Consider the following 15647-nt stretch of genomic DNA (forward strand, 5'->3'; position numbering starts at 1 on the left):
CAAAGAGGACTCCCCAGAAATGAGTGCAAGGACAGATAAAAGGCCTTTGTGCATGCAAAGGAAGCACTGTACCACTGAACTGCATCCCCCAAACAGCATTTTTAAGCTGTGTTTTATTATTTCTCTTGGAGGGTTTCAATCACCAATTATGTCAATAAATCCCAAATTCATCACTGAAGCTCAATTCTTTCCTCAGTTTCATTTATATGATGGAAGATCATGTGTGTGGCTATAGGGATGTTCTGTGTTCACCTTAAACTATTTTTTCAAGACAGGGTTTCTCTGTAGTTCTTTAGAGCCTGTCCTGGAACTATCTCTTTTAGACCAGGCTGGCCTCAAACTCACAGAGACCCACCTGCCTCTGCCTCCCGAGTGCTGGGATTAAAGGTGTGCGCCACCACTGCCCGGCTCACCTTAAACTTCGTTGTTGCTGTTTTTTTTTCCGACTCACGTTTTAAGAATTTTTTTTTAAAAAAAAAACTTTTTTATTTTACATACCAATCCCTGTGCTCCCTCCCTCCCCTCCTGCTCCCACCACCTTCTCCCCACCTCAGCCCCAGACACCCCTCAGGATGGGTAAGGCCTCCATGGGGAGTCAACAAAGTCTGCCATATCACAGTGAGGCAGGACCTATCTAGGGGTAGGAAGGAATCCCTCCATAGGGAACGGACTCCAAAAAGTCAGTTCATGTTCTAGAGATAAATCGTGAAAAAAAAAATTAATGTCCAACATGGGTTTTAAGTTAAAATTCTCCCTTCCCCTAAACTGAAAAATGTTCCCCTTCCAGCTCCATGCACACCCCTCGTCCTTATCTTCTTTCTATGTTTACGCCACCAGTTAACAGCACTAACATCATATGATACTTAAATCTTGTGAATGGAGTAAGTTTTCCTCACTAGAACACTCCCCATATGACTGGTCCATCACTTCATCCCGTATTATCCCATAGTGTGGGTACAAATGCATTACTGCATTTTCAGTTGAGGCCACCATCATCTCCTACCTCTATTATTGCAACAAGCTCTTACCTGTGTCCAGTTTTTTTAATATATAATTCCTTCCTAGTTTAATCTCAACTCCGAAATACATTTATCTTTCAAAAAATAAAACCTGGATTATATTACTTTTCTGTTCAGAAAACTTCAACGTTCTTGCATTTCCACTGACATGCCTTATAAAGTCTTTGCTTGCTTTTCCAGTGTCAGCTTTTACCAAACTCCTCTTGTTCTGTGCAGTTGCCATGATCTTATTTCAGTTCCTTTGGAACCTGCCTTTCATTTTAGATTTGCAGTATCACGTTTTTACATTCCTAAAGATCCAGGGATTCGCATGTGCTCTCTTAGCACTGAGCTAGGCCTCCAGCCCAGCCAAATGTAATTTTTGTTTAGATTACTTCCACTTATTTCTCATGTATCAGTTTAAAATATACTTTCCCCAGGAAAGCCTTTTATCCGCCTCCAAACTGTAGTTAGTTGATCCTCTTCTATGATCTTATATTAGCACGAGCCTTCCTCATCAAGACAGACATTATGCTTCATGTTAAGTGTTCATTTCTTTCTTTCTCCCCTTTGCATAGCTGAAATAGCTTCGGCCTGATTATCATTCACTCCCTAATACTTACCACATTACTAGCTCAAGTACATACCTAATAAACAGTCACTGAGCAAATCAGAGAATACATAAATAAAATACTTGGAACCATGCCTTTGGAAGCCCTGAATGTGCAAATTAGCAAAGTCCTGTTTCACAGTTTTTTGATGTCAGAATCTGGACACATCATACTCTATTCTATACTGAGTATGTACTTTCTACTGCAGCCAAGAAAGTCTCCTGTGAGAATTCCTATGGAAACGGTACCATTTACCTAACCCAAAGTATCCAAGTTCCCCAAACAACCATTTAATTTTGCACATACCAGACCCAACTTCAAGTGCATAAACAACCCTTCCAGCCTTTTCTGAGAGCATCTAATAATGACTAGGAGAGATCGCTAGGCTGTTATTTTCAACTTTCCTAAGAATCTCTTGCTCATCTTTGTAAAGTCATTGACATGGGAGCCCTTTGAATTATCTTTAGTTTTACAGTTGTCTTTAAGGAGAGACCAGGAACTGTTTGAAACAAGGATTCTATTTCAAACCATTTCACCAGCACAGCTCTATCGGAGAGTGATTTATTGTGTTACTCACAAGAGCTACAACTCAGAAATGGAAATGGGAATAAAGAAGAACATATAATTTAGGTTTGTTAACCAATAAATTCAATAAATTAGTATATTGTCTCAAACTTATTTGGCCTTGTCGAATCCTGACACAGTCACATGGTGGCGCTGCAGGATAAGATGGGAAACAGTTTCCTAACTGCAGCTCAGTTTTCCCTTAACCAGCGGAAGTGAAAGCACCGGATGAAACAGCACGCCGGCATTCTAAAAAGATCGAGCACTTACAAGACCCTCCTGAAAGGACTGCACATCTACAAATTCCCAAAGGTTTAGATGAGCAAAACTGCCCTCTGAGCTGCCAGAGGCTGAGCTGAAAGAGAACAGCAGAAAAGCATCTTGTCTGAGCGATGATGGAGCCAGGAGTGAGGAGGGCCGTTCAGCATATAAGGCAAGTGCTGCTTTATTTTGTTTTCCTAGAAGGGTCCTTGGCTCTTTCCGAGACCTGGAGCTATTCTGTGGCAGAAGAAATGGAGACCGGCTCCTTTGTAGCCAATGTAATGAAAGATATGGGTGTGGGAGACCTGGCTGCGCGAGGAGCCAGAGTTATATTTGATGACTATCAGCCTTATTTGCGGTTAGAACCTGAGACCGGCAACTTGCTCTTGAATGAAAAGCTGGACAGGGAGGCACTCTGTGGTACCAGTGAACCCTGTATATTGCATTTCCAGGTGTTATTGGAAAATCCTTTGCAATTTTTTCAGGCTGAGCTTTTGGTTGAAGACATAAATGACCATACTCCCACGTTCCTAGAGAAACTCATATTTCTAAATATCTCAGAAGGTGCTAGTCCAGGAAGCTCATTCCAGATGGCTAGTGCTCAGGACTTAGATGTAGGAATGAATGGTGTCCAAAATTATACAATAAACCCTAACCCCTATTTCTACCTTAAGTTAAAAGACAATGGTAAGGGAAGAAAATACCCAGAGTTGGTACTGGATGGATCTCTGGACAGAGAAAAGGAGCCTTCAATTAGTTTAATACTAACAGCCCTGGATGGTGGCTCCCTGCCCAGGTCAGCGACGGCAGTGATTCAAGTTCTGGTGGTAGATGTCAATGACAATGCCCCTGAGTTTGAAAGAACGCTGTATGAGGTTCAAGTACCAGAGAACAGCCCTGTGGACTCACTGGTGACCAAGGTGTCGGCTACAGATCTGGACACAGGGGTAAATGGAGAAATATCTTACTCATTTTCTCATGTCTCTGGAGATGTACGGAAAACATTCAGAATCCATCCAGTTTCTGGTGAAGTCCATTTGAAAGCACCACTAGATTTTGAGGTAATTCAGTCTTATACAATAAATGTTCAAGCTGTTGACGGTGGGAGTCTCTCCGGAAAATCAGCCATTATTGTTCAAGTTATAGACGTGAATGACAACCCGCCAGAATTAGTCTTTACGTCTCTTATGAGCCTCATTCCCGAAAACTGCCTGTCAGAAATGGTAGTCGCTGTTTTCAGTGTGAGAGACCAAGACTCGGGAGACAATGGCCGAATGCTGTGCTCAATTCAAGACAACCTTCCTTTTCTCTTGAAACCTACTTTCAAAAATTTCTACACTCTAGTAACAGAGAATACACTGGACAGAGAGAGCAGAACTGAGTACAACATCACCATCACAGTCACCGACATGGGCACACCCAGGCTCACAGCCCAGCACACCATAACAGTGCAGGTGTCTGACGTCAACGACAACGCCCCCGCCTTCACACAAAGCTCCTACAACTTGTTTGTCCAGGAGAACAACAGCCCCGCCCTGCACATAGGCACCATCAGCGCCACAGACTCAGACTCAGGCTCCAATGCCCACATCACCTACTCGCTGCTGCCCACCCACGACCCGCAGCTGGATCTCTCCTCTCTCATCTCCATCAATGCCGACAATGGGCAGCTGTTCGTCCTCAGGGCGCTGGACTACGAGGCCCTGAAGACCTTAGAGTTCCGCGTGGGCGCCACAGACCAAGGCTCGCCTGCGCTCAGTAGCCAGGCACTAGTGCGGGTCCACGTGCTGGACGCCAACGACAATGCGCCCTTCGTGCTCTACCCGCTGCAGAACGCCTCTGCACCCTGCACAGAGCTCCTGCACAGAGCAGCGGAACCCGGCTACCTGGTCACCAAGGTGGTGGCGGTGGACAGTGACTCGGGCCAGAACGCCTGGTTGTCGTTCCAGCTGCTGAAGGCCACGGAGCCTGGACTGTTCAGCGTGTGGGCTCACAATGGCGAGGTGCGCACCTCCAGGCTGCTGAGTGAGCGCGATGCGCCCAAGCACAGGCTGCTGCTGCTGGTCAAGGACAATGGCGATCCTCAGGGGTCTGCCAGTGTCACTCTGCATGTGCTGCTGGTGGATGGCTTCTCTCAGCCCTACCTGCCTCTGCCTGAGGTGGCGCGAGACCCCACGCAAGACGATGACGACTTGCTTACGCTGTACCTGGTCATTGCCTTGGCGTCTGTGTCTTCGCTTTTCCTTTTGTCTGTGCTGCTGTTCGTGGGAATAAGGCTGTGCAGGAGGGCCCAGGCGGCTTCTCTAGGTGGTTGCTCTGTGCCTGTGGGACACTTTCCTAGACACCTGGTGGACGTGAGCGGAGCGGGTACCTTGTCCCAGAGCTACCAGTATGAGGTGTGTCTGACTGGAGTGTCAGATACCAAAGATTTTCAATTCCTAAAATCTGTGTCTCCCAACCATGAGGTTGTGAATTTCATGGAAGAGAACTCTACTTCTGTGAATGGTTTTGGATACAATTAAGAATCCGTTGACTTTGCAGATGGTTCCGGATGAATGTTCACTCTTTCTAAACATTCTTGTTTTCCATTGTTTATCTTCATAAGGAATTTCTAGCTCCTCACATACTGTTACAGGTGAGTCTGTTTTATAAAATCACTTCTGGTGAAGACAGAGAACTTGGCTCATTCCTGACAAGTCAGTGTTTCTTCAACTTGTCAGATTGTCAACATGAGTCCCTATTGATTTGAAAATGCTCACTTTCATTTTATTGACTGTTGTCCAGAAACATTCTCGAAAGTTTGAAATGCGATAGGGATGTCATGATATCAGTGTATTTTCTGTCCAATATTATGCTTTCTTATCTCAAATAGAGTATCTGAAAATGCATGATTTTGTTGTACAACAGTATTAATTGGGAACGACAATATCTCTGAAGTACCAAGGCTTTTATTGTCTTCATATGTACATCCAATATATAATACATATAAATATTGTTAAAATGTTTTTAGATATTTCAAAATTTGTTAAATGCCACATCCCTCCCGGGACATCTGACTAGCCCACCTTATGCTTTCTGAAAATATCTCTCTCTTCAGCATAGGTATAGGACCAAAGCTGATTTCCTTTTGTACAACTCAGGTCCCTCTACGTTCAGACAATTGGATGGCGTGATGGGCATTGCTAATCTAAACTGAGCCAGGCTGGTCCTGTTTACTTTCATAATGACTTTGGAAACCATATGTATGTTAGTCTTTCTGCTAGGAATGAAACAAGAAAGTGATGTCATCTTTTGGGGACATAGCAGAAGTCACACCTCTGAGAGAGGAAAGGAAGGAAACAGACAGGTGGTCCCGTGGAAGACATTCTTAGCAGTAATCCCCAAGTCAGCTCTCACTGTTGGGTGGGACTGGGGACAGAGAACTAAGATGTGCTCTTTAAATAGATTTTTCTAGTCCGGCTGAGAAATTCTTGCCTGGATTGGTGAATTACTCCTGTTAATTTTGTATTTTCTTTGAATTGTGCGTGCATGCTACTATAACACATCCAAAAGCTTTGTAAACTATTACAGAAACATGAAAAGGGAATGTGTAATCTTTGTCAAAATGGGTAATTTTGAAGTCAGGAGTGGTGGTAACTGAGGCAAGTTCTTGAGTTCAGAGCCAGTAAAGACCCTCTTTAGTTTAGGACAAGCCACGATGTTTTTCCTTTAAGGGAATGAGGGCTTGGACACACTGTGCTATTTCAAGTGAAAGAATACAGAGTAGGAAGATGCTGTCCTGTTCATTCAGCTTATTATAAGATGAGTTAGGTTCCCAACAAAGCAAGAGGCATCTACAATGGGAGGAAAATCCACACAATTTTGTGCTTTGTTCTATGATGAATTAAACATCTTCTCTGTCCCAGGGATTATTTTAGATGTGGGGATGCAGCAGTGAAGCAAACAATGCTGACATCCTTACAGGGTACCCAAAAGAAATATTCAAACACATTCCTCTACGGTACCTGTGGTGAAGAACACCAGGGAGAAAGAATGGGGAGAGAGGTGCTTTCATCTAGTTTTCCCCTAGGTGAAAAGTTTTACAACATTTTAAGTTTCTGGAAATATGTAGAGAGTGTATCATAAACTGGATCTAACATGTAGATTTTTTTCCTTTATGAAAAATCAACCAATGTAAACCACAATTGTGTTACCTAGAAGACATAAACTTACAAAGAAGCCCTGAAGTACTGACCCCACTTTATGCTGAATTTGAAATTGCATGCCTATATGTTACGAATTTTACAGGATGACTGATCTATCAGTTCTATGTCTTCTTTCATTTCTCGGTTTCCCCTAGAGTGTCCCAGCGCAGTTGCAGGGTTTCTAGTAGGGAGGCAGCTTGTCTGGGTTGTTTACTCGTGTATTTTTCAGAATCTGACACATTAATAACAAGAATTCCTTTTGCTTGGTGAGGGACTGCACAATCAAAATCACGTTAATTTCGTGACTGAATTTATTTTCTAACTTCTGACAACCAAAATAAACTACATAAAAAGAATGGAACCATGTAGCGATTTGTTGAGAAGCAAAATCAACGCATGGTGGCGCTGCAGGCTAAGGTTTTAAAAAAGGACGACCGCGGAAAAGGGAAAAATGCTTCAGGTCTCTGGCTAAAAAAAAAAGACCATAGAAGAGCTCAAACCATTAAGTCTCCAGCTTCGGAACAGGCTATAGACTGACAGATCGACCGCTCTCTGGGTGCCCTTGGACCCTGGGTGCCGAAGCAAAGATGAAGATGGGAAAGGAGCACAGACAAAGGCAAGTTCTGTTGATCTTTCTCTTATTGGGAGTGGCTGGGGCGGGCTGGGAACCCCGCCATTACTTTGTTTTGGAGGAAACACCCAGCGGCACGTTTTTGGCTGATCTGCTCAAGGACCTAGGGCTGGGAGTTGCAGAGCTGGCTGCTAGAGGAGCCCAGGTGGTCTCTGAGGATAACGAATCCCGCTTGCAGCTTGATCTACAGACTGGGAAGCTGATATTAAATGAAAAAATGGACCGGGAGGAGCTGTGCGGCCCCACTGAGCCCTGTGTCACACATTTCCAAGTGTTACTGAAAAACCCGCTGGAAATATTTCGAGCTGAGTTACGAGTGGGAGACATAAATGATCATTCTCCCGAGTTTCCTGAGAGAGAAATGACCGTGAAGATCCTGGAGAGTAGCTCTGTTGGTTCTGTGTTTCTACTAAAAAGCGCTCAGGATTTGGATGTGGGCAACAACAGCATTCAGAACTATAGCCTCAGTACCAATTCCCATTTCCGTGTTTCCACCCGAACCCGAGGTGATGGGAGGAAATACCCAGAGCTGGTGCTGGACCAAGAGCTTGACCGCGAGGAGCAGGCAGAGTTCAGATTAACTCTGACAGCGCTGGATGGAGGTTCTCCGCCCAGGACTGGCACCACACAAATCCGGATTATCGTCTTGGATGTCAATGACAACGCCCCTGAGTTTGCACAGGCGCTCTATCAGGTGCAGATCCCAGAAAGCAGCCCCGTGGGTTCCCTGGTTGCTAAGGTCTCAGCCAAGGATTTAGATACTGGGACAAACGGAGAAGTATCGTATTCTTTTTTTCATCCGTCTCAGGAGATGAGTAAAACTTTTGAGCTAAACGCCCTGTCGGGAGAAGTTCGACTAATTAAAACACTGGACTTCGAGACAGCATCTTCATATGAAATAGACATAGAGGCCTCTGATGGCGGAGGGCTTTCTGGGAAATGTTCCGTTTCTATTCAGGTGGTGGATGTCAATGATAACTACCCAGAACTAACTGTTTCCTCGCTCACCAGCCCCATCCCAGAAAATTCACCAGAGACAGAAGTGGCTCTATTTCGGATTCGAGACCGAGACTCTGGTGAAAATGGAAAGACAGTTTGTTCCATCCAAGATGGTATTCCTTTTGTACTGGAACCTTCTGTTGAAAACTTCTATAGACTGATGACAGAGAGCGGGTTAGACAGAGAGAGCAGAGCTGAGTACAACATCACCATCACAGTCACCGACATGGGCACACCCAGGCTCACAACCCAGCACACCATAACAGTGCAGGTCTCTGACGTCAACGACAACGCCCCCGCCTTCGCACAAAGCTCCTATATCCTGTTTGTCCAAGAGAACAACAGCCCCGCCCTGCACATAGGCACCATCAGCGCCACAGACTCAGACTCAGGCTCCAATGCCCACATCACCTACTCGCTGTTGCCCACGCACGACCCGCAGCTGGATCTCTCCTCGCTCATCTCCATTAATGCCGACAATGGGCAGCTGTTCGCGCTCAGGGCGCTGGACTATGAGGCCCTGCAGAGCTTCGAGTTCCTCGTGGGCGCCACAGACCAAGGCTCGCCCACGCTCAGCAGCCAGGCGCTGGTGCGCGTGCAGGTGCTGGACGCCAACGACAATGCGCCCTTCGTGCTCTACCCGCTGCAGAACGCCTCTGCGCCCTTCACAGAGCTGCTGCCCAGGGCGGCCGAACCCGGCTACCTGGTCACCAAGGTGGTGGCTGTGGACCGTGACTCTGGTCAGAATGCCTGGCTGTCGTTCCAGCTGCTGAAGGCCACGGAGCCCGGACTGTTCAGCGTGTGGGCTCACAATGGCGAGGTGCGCACCTCCAGGCTGCTGAGTGAGCGCGATGCGCCCAAGCACAGGCTGCTGCTGCTGGTCAAGGACAATGGCGATCCTCCGCGGTCTGCCAGTGTCACTCTGCATGTGCTGCTGGTGGATGGCTTCTCTCAGCCCTTCCTGCCTCTACCGGAGGTGGCGCGCGACCCCGCCCAAGATGAGGATGAGCTCACGCTATACCTGGTCATTGCCTTGGCATCTGTGTCTTCGCTCTTCCTCTTGTCTGTGCTTCTGTTCGTGGGAGTGAGGCTGTGCAGGAGATCCAGGGCGTCCTCTCTGGGTGGCTGCTCTGTGCCTGAGGGACACTTTCCTGGCCACCTGGTAGATGTCAGCGGCGCGGGGACCCTGTCCCAGAGCCTCCAGTATGAGGTTTGTCTGACCGGAGACTCTCAGAGTAATGAGTTCAGATTCATGAAGCCGGTGTTTACCAATATTCTAAACCAAAACTCTGATGGGCCATCAGAAGATTATCCACCCTTCCCGAGTATTTTAGGCATGTGAAACTTCACGTTTCACTTGCTGTGTAATTAATTCTCTTTTGATTTAGCATTTTCTTTTTAAATTTGGTAGTAATGTTTAATTGTATTTGTTTTTATTTCTCTGCTAGTTTAAGGAATGTTATCGTTTGTTTACTAGCTTGTTAACTGTGTGGGTATTTTTCCAGTTCTGTTGTTACTGAACGTTTTACATCAGGGCAGTTAGTGTTCCTGATTGAATTTGCCATACTTTCTCTCAAAGGATGTGAATCTCTTCTAGTGAGCACAAGAGAACAGATTAATTTATAGAGTGCTTGTGCAGTTTGTTGGAGGCCTTAGGTTGGATCACCCTGTAATCCCAGCATTTGGAGGTGCAGGCAGGCTATCAGAAATTCAAGGTCATTTACTACATAGAGAATTCAAGCTCAGCCTGGGCTATATGATGAACATGGCATATTAATTCTCAAAAAATAAAAATACATTCCTGAAGGTGTGACACCACAGAAGAATATATGATTTCTTTTAAATCATACTTTATGGTGCTGGAGAGATGGCTCAGTGTTTAAGAGAACTGCCTGCTTATCTAAAGGTCCTGAGTTCAATTCCCAGCAACCACATGGTGGCTCACAACCATCTGTAATGAGATCTGATGCCCTCTTCTGGCCTGCAAGCATGAATGTAGGCAGAATACTGTATACACAATAAATAAATAAATCTTTAAAAATATATAAATAAATCATACTTCATTTTAAAATTGAAAGTCCATAGGTTTTTGTTTGCTTGGTTTTTTTTTTTTGGTGTTACTAAGAGTTCAGTCGCCTCCTTTGTGTTATTTTTGGAAGAAGTTCATATTCATTAATACCAACTGTCTTTCAGATCCTCTGTTTATGTTTTCATTTCTCCAATAGGAAGTAGCAAGGTAATTTCAAGTTTTTTAATGTTCACTGTAAATATCATCTCATAAAAAAATGTATCCGTATTTCCTCTTCTTTCTTGTCTAAATTAATACAGAAAAGAGTAAAGCCTCCCTGTTATCTTTACTTGATGGGAGCCCTTGGCATGCTGCACCCAACGTCTGTGGTGAGGAAGTTTCTGTAAAATCAATAGATTCCAGGAACAATGATGTATTTCTTGCTGTTATCACTTATAGTGAGGATATCTTGATGTAAACCCCCAATTCTGGGCTCAGGTTACCTTCTGGTGGTATAACATTGCCAGTATCTACTTGCTTTGGATGATGACAATGTTGGAATAACAAATCTTCTGGTCTGCCCTATCACCTGGGTACCCAATCGCTTTAAGAGACAAGTCCTGCCCACTCCCAATCTCAGCCTTCCTTGAGAGGCAAGGGAATCTCAAGCCTTCTCCCCCTCCCCTCTCCTCTGTCCCTTCTTCTGAAAAGGCAGCTTTTGCAGCTCCTTCCTCCCTTCTTTCTTCTCTTTCTCTGTTCCCCCTCCTTTCTTTCTTTTTCCTCCCTGCTTAACTCCTTATCCTTATACCCTTCCCAATACCTACTAAATAAACTCTATATCCAAGCTCTCTCTGCATGCTGTATCTGTCTGTCTGTCTCCCACCCACCTCAGTCTGCCACCCACCAGGAGGCCTGCCAGGGTTGTGCAGCCATGAATCATAACAGACATGGCTCTGACTGATAAGAAATTTGGAACAAACTGTATTATAGAATTAGCATTATTTTGTCAAACAATTTTTAGTAATGCATATGTTGATGGTGTGTTGAATGATTTGGAGAAATAGTAAAAAAAAAAATGATGACCTCAAAGCTGTTCATACTGATTCCTAGAACCTATCAGTATTACTTTACATTGTAAAGACAAAATACAAATGAAATTAAGGTTGCCAATAAACTAAACTTAAAATAGGGAGTATATCCTAAATCATTTGGGAGGCAGAGTTAGTAAGAGTTCAAGGCCAGCCTTGACTAGTGAGACCCTGTTTTGCTAGGATAGCCAGAGTTGCACAGTGAGACCCTGTTTTGCTAGGATAGCCAGAGTTGCACAGTGAGATTCTGTTTTGCTAGGATAGCTAGAGGTGCACAGTGAGACCCTGTTCTGCCCAAGGGGGGGGGGCAGAATAAGAAATTTTCTAAGGGCTATAGATGTGGTTCACTATTTCAACCTGCCATACAGATTTTGAACTTCCTAGCAAATTCCCACAGTAGAATAAGTCACTTACTTGTGATATGTTTTCTAAAGTCTCTATCTCTCTGGTTGAAACCTGACTGATACAAATTTTGGTACCTAGACTAGGATGAAGTTGATGGAATGACTTAAAATATGGAAGTGGGGCCAGCAGTGGTGACACACACCTTTTAATCCCAGCACTTGTGAGCCAGAGAAAGCAAGATCTCTAGGTAGCCTGTAGTCTGGTCTACAGGGTGAGTTCCAGGACAGTCAGGGCAACAAAGAGAAACCCTGCCTCAAAAAAAAACCATATGTATTTATGGAAGTGAATTTTAAACTGGGCTGTGGTCAGGGGACAGATGAAATTGCAGATACAGAATAGAAAAGGTTCAGATTGCTCTGTACAGACTTGGTAGAAATGTGACAAGTATGTTTAGTGAAGGCGCAAAAGGAACTGAGGAGCTTGGTGCTTGTAGAACATGTTGGCACATGGAACTTATAAATCCTTTAAAGGAAACTATGAAGAGAAATATAGACATTAAAGTTACTATTAGAAAGGGCCCAGGCAGGGAGAACATTTTGAAAGCTAAAGGAAAATTAATACTTTTATTCTTATATAGTAGCAGAACCCTTAGCTGCATTGTGGCGTACATTATATGAAGAAAATCATTCATTCATTTGGATGTTTGGCTAAGGAAATTTCCAGGGAAAGAGTTGGAAGTACAGCCTGATTTCTTCTTGCTGTTTATAGTAAAATATGAGATGGACGACTGGAGGAAATTTTCTTCCTAATTGCTTTGTAACGTATGTTAAAATCAGGAGATTCGCTGCCAGACACGCTTGCATTGGAGAGAAAGTCACAGGTACAACTGGGAAAGCTTTCACTAGTGCTGAGAAATTCCAGCATAGGCTCTTTAAAGGGGCAAACAGATTTTCTATTAACACGCTTTTAATGATTTTTCCCTCGTGTACCGAGAAAGCTATGTGACACAGACTGCAGAGATCACAGGTACCACACCCTCTGGCTGACAGAACTTTCGAAAGTTGGTCTCATCTTTCCAGTCTCCAGTTCCCCTGGTAATAGGTTAGAAAAAAAGAAAGTATTATTTTCTTCAGACTACAGTCATTAACAGCCAATGAGTAGGAGTCGTTCCTGACACTTGGCAGCACTGATAAATTTCAAAATAATGTTGATTTGAATATAAAATGGGAAAAAGAAGTTTGTTGCTGGCACATTTAGATTTGGTCTAGCTCTCGATTTTTCCACATGGCCTACTTGGGTTAATCCCAGCAGTCTTCTCATGTGCTGAGATGTTTGGAAGTAGGCCCAGAGATTCAAACTTATTAGGTCAGCTCATTCAAGTTTCCATTGTCTCACAAATTGTCTGGCAATTGCTTCTTCCTCTTCTATATAACGAAGTGCTGTGTGAAGTATTTGTGATACTTTGAATGAAAATTTGTCTCCTATCGCCTCCGATATTTGAATACTTGGTCTCTGGTTGGTGAAGCTCTTTGGGGAGACATTGTGGGGCTGCTGGAGAAAGTACCCACTGGGTTGGGCTTCAGGAGTTCATAGCACTGCACCCCATCCAGTTTTCTCTCTCCACTTGGTGTTTGTGGCTGAAGATTTGATCTGTCAGCTTTTTGCTCTGGATCCCTACTTCTATAGCACCCCCAACCATTATGGTCTCTCTCTGGGAACATAAACAAAAATAAACTTTCTTCCCACAGTCTCATTTGGTTATGGAATTCAATCACAGCAGCTGAAGAGTAACTCACAAAGTTTTTGTTATCTTCCTTTTATGTTTATGAATTTGATATAATTTAGTATTAAAATAATCCATGGGTGATTTTTTCCTTTGGGAAGACTGCATTGCAATCTCAACTTTTTATCTCAAAATTTATACAAGTCATGAAGTATTTGAAAGACATGACTTATAATATTAATTTTATCTTTTGATGTATTTAGGCTATACAGTGATGTTCTTCTTTTTATTCTAGATATTGGTAATAGGTTTTTTCTCCTCTCTTCTTAACATAAGTATTAATATGAGAGTATCACCGTCATTGAATTTTTTTTAAAAATAAACACCATTCCCTTTGATATATTCCCTGTTTCTTTTTATTTCCTATTCCAACGAATTCTCCTATTATGCTATAATTTTTCATATCTCCTTTGGGTTTACCTTTCTCTTTTGCTAGCTTTCTTATTTACTCTATGCCTTACTTTTCAAATTTAAATCAAAACACATAAAATACGAAGAGGTTGTATATTTTCTCTGTGGGGTACTTATGTTTTAATGAATATTCTATTTGGATTTGTCATTTCTATCTTCTTCAACAGGTCGGTAAATTATAAGTGTATTTCTTGATTTCAAAGTACTTTTGGAATACTATTTTAATACTCCCCAATTTTTTATTTGAGGATATATTCTGTGTAACTGTAGTCCTTGAAAAATGATTGAATTATTTTATGTCACTAACAGCCAAACAGCAGTAGTGGTTCTGGAGCATATTATCAAACCTCCCATCTACATTTGGAAGAAATAGATGTTGTGTTGTGGTGATATTTTGTTTGTGCTATAACAAATAAAGCTTACCTGGAGATCAGAGTGCAGAGTTACCTACTAGTTAGCCATAGAAACCAGGCGGTGGTGCACACACCTTTGATCCCAGCACTCCGGAGGCAAAGGCAGGTTGATCTCTGTGAGTTCAAGGCCACCTGGGACACACAGGATTGTTCCAGTCTTAAATAAAAACAGCCAGGGCAGTGGTAGCTCACACCTTACGTGGGGGTTGCATGCCTTTAATCCCAGCACTAGGAAAATTGAGACAGGATGGGATATGACTGGGTGGAGAAAGGAATATAAGGTGGGAGGAGACAGAAGCTCACTGCATTCAGTCTGAAGATTCCTAGAGATAGGATCACCAATTTGGTCTGAGGACTCAGTAAGGTAAGAACTAGTGGCTGGCTGCACTGCTCCTCTGATCTTCAGGCAAGCATTGTTTATTATAGTACAAACAAAATATCACCTCATTCTGTAGTTTGTCAGAATGAAGATTTATAAATATTAGCTAAAAGTTGTTTCATATGTTTTGATGTTATTTATGCATGATTTCCTTTGTGCTTAATAATCTACTAAAAGAATGTGTTAATGTATTCAAGTATGATAGTGTATTTATTTGTCCATCTCTCTGCTCAAGTCTACCATTTTTTAAGCCTTATCACTTTGAATCTGTTATTTAATTCACACGGGTAGGGTTTTTTGTTGTTGTTTGTTTTGTTTTAGTGTGATGAGTTCGCATTTGTCATTGTGAAATGTATCTCTTTTGTATTATAGTAAACATTTGTCTGATGAACACATCCCATAGCTATCTTTTTTTAGTTATGATCATTTATTTACTAAGCTATACAAAAGAAGGAAGATAATGAGCTAAGCTGTCAGGCTTGCTGAACCACCGTGGTCCAACCTTGCCCTGGCAAAGAAGTGGAAAGGGGAAAGTTGAGGCAGCTGGGGAGCTCAGAGGGAGCAGGTCAGGAGTTGAAACAACGGCAATGATGGTAGAGGAGCTGTTTCTGGAGACAGGTAATTGACAAGTCAGGAAGAAGCAAGAGGCTAGCAGCTCTGGGGCAGGGCGGGAGCAGACATCAGGGAAAGGCAACTGTATTCATCTGTTCCCAGGTTAACTCCAGACCCCAAGGGGCCCCACTGCTAGCACATTAGCAGGAGCTCAAGCTAAATCCCCACTGTCCTGCTTTGCTCTGCTGCTGTTGTGCTAAAACACTGGGCTGAGCTGGACTAGGGCTGGTGGGGAAGTGGGTTCCTGGGACTGAGATGGAGAGATCCTAGACAGTGGAAAGTTGCCATGGTCAGAACCCAGCATGAGAGGTTTCTAGGTAAGCTGGTTCTCTTGAAGATGTGGCAGGAGTATAAGGGATA

The 15647-nt window shown here is 43.4% G+C and overlaps 1 protein-coding gene across 7 annotated transcripts in view; it reads left to right on the plus strand.

The window, feature by feature from the left end:
• Positions 1-15070, plus strand: part of LOC126491969 (protocadherin beta-18-like) — a 38187-nt gene extending 23117 nt beyond the window's left edge. For 2 of the 7 annotated variants that reach the window (XM_050128025.1, XM_050128028.1), the window contains exon 2: positions 9069-15070. In XM_050128025.1, the coding sequence (XP_049983982.1) occupies positions 9069-9590 (522 nt within the window). In that variant the 3' untranslated portion in view covers positions 9591-15070. Of the gene's footprint in view, positions 1-244; positions 7211-8519 lie in introns of those variants that run through there. The other 5 variants (XM_050128030.1, XM_050128026.1, XM_050128024.1 and 2 more) reach the window with 5 other exon arrangements.
• Positions 15071-15647: the final 577 nt, after the last annotated feature.

This window comes from Alexandromys fortis, unplaced genomic scaffold (genome assembly GCF_014885135.2).
Source record: "Alexandromys fortis isolate MF-2015 unplaced genomic scaffold, M_Fortis_MF-2015_v1.1 scaffold_283, whole genome shotgun sequence".
Classification (NCBI taxonomy): Eukaryota; Metazoa; Chordata; class Mammalia; order Rodentia; family Cricetidae; genus Alexandromys; species Alexandromys fortis.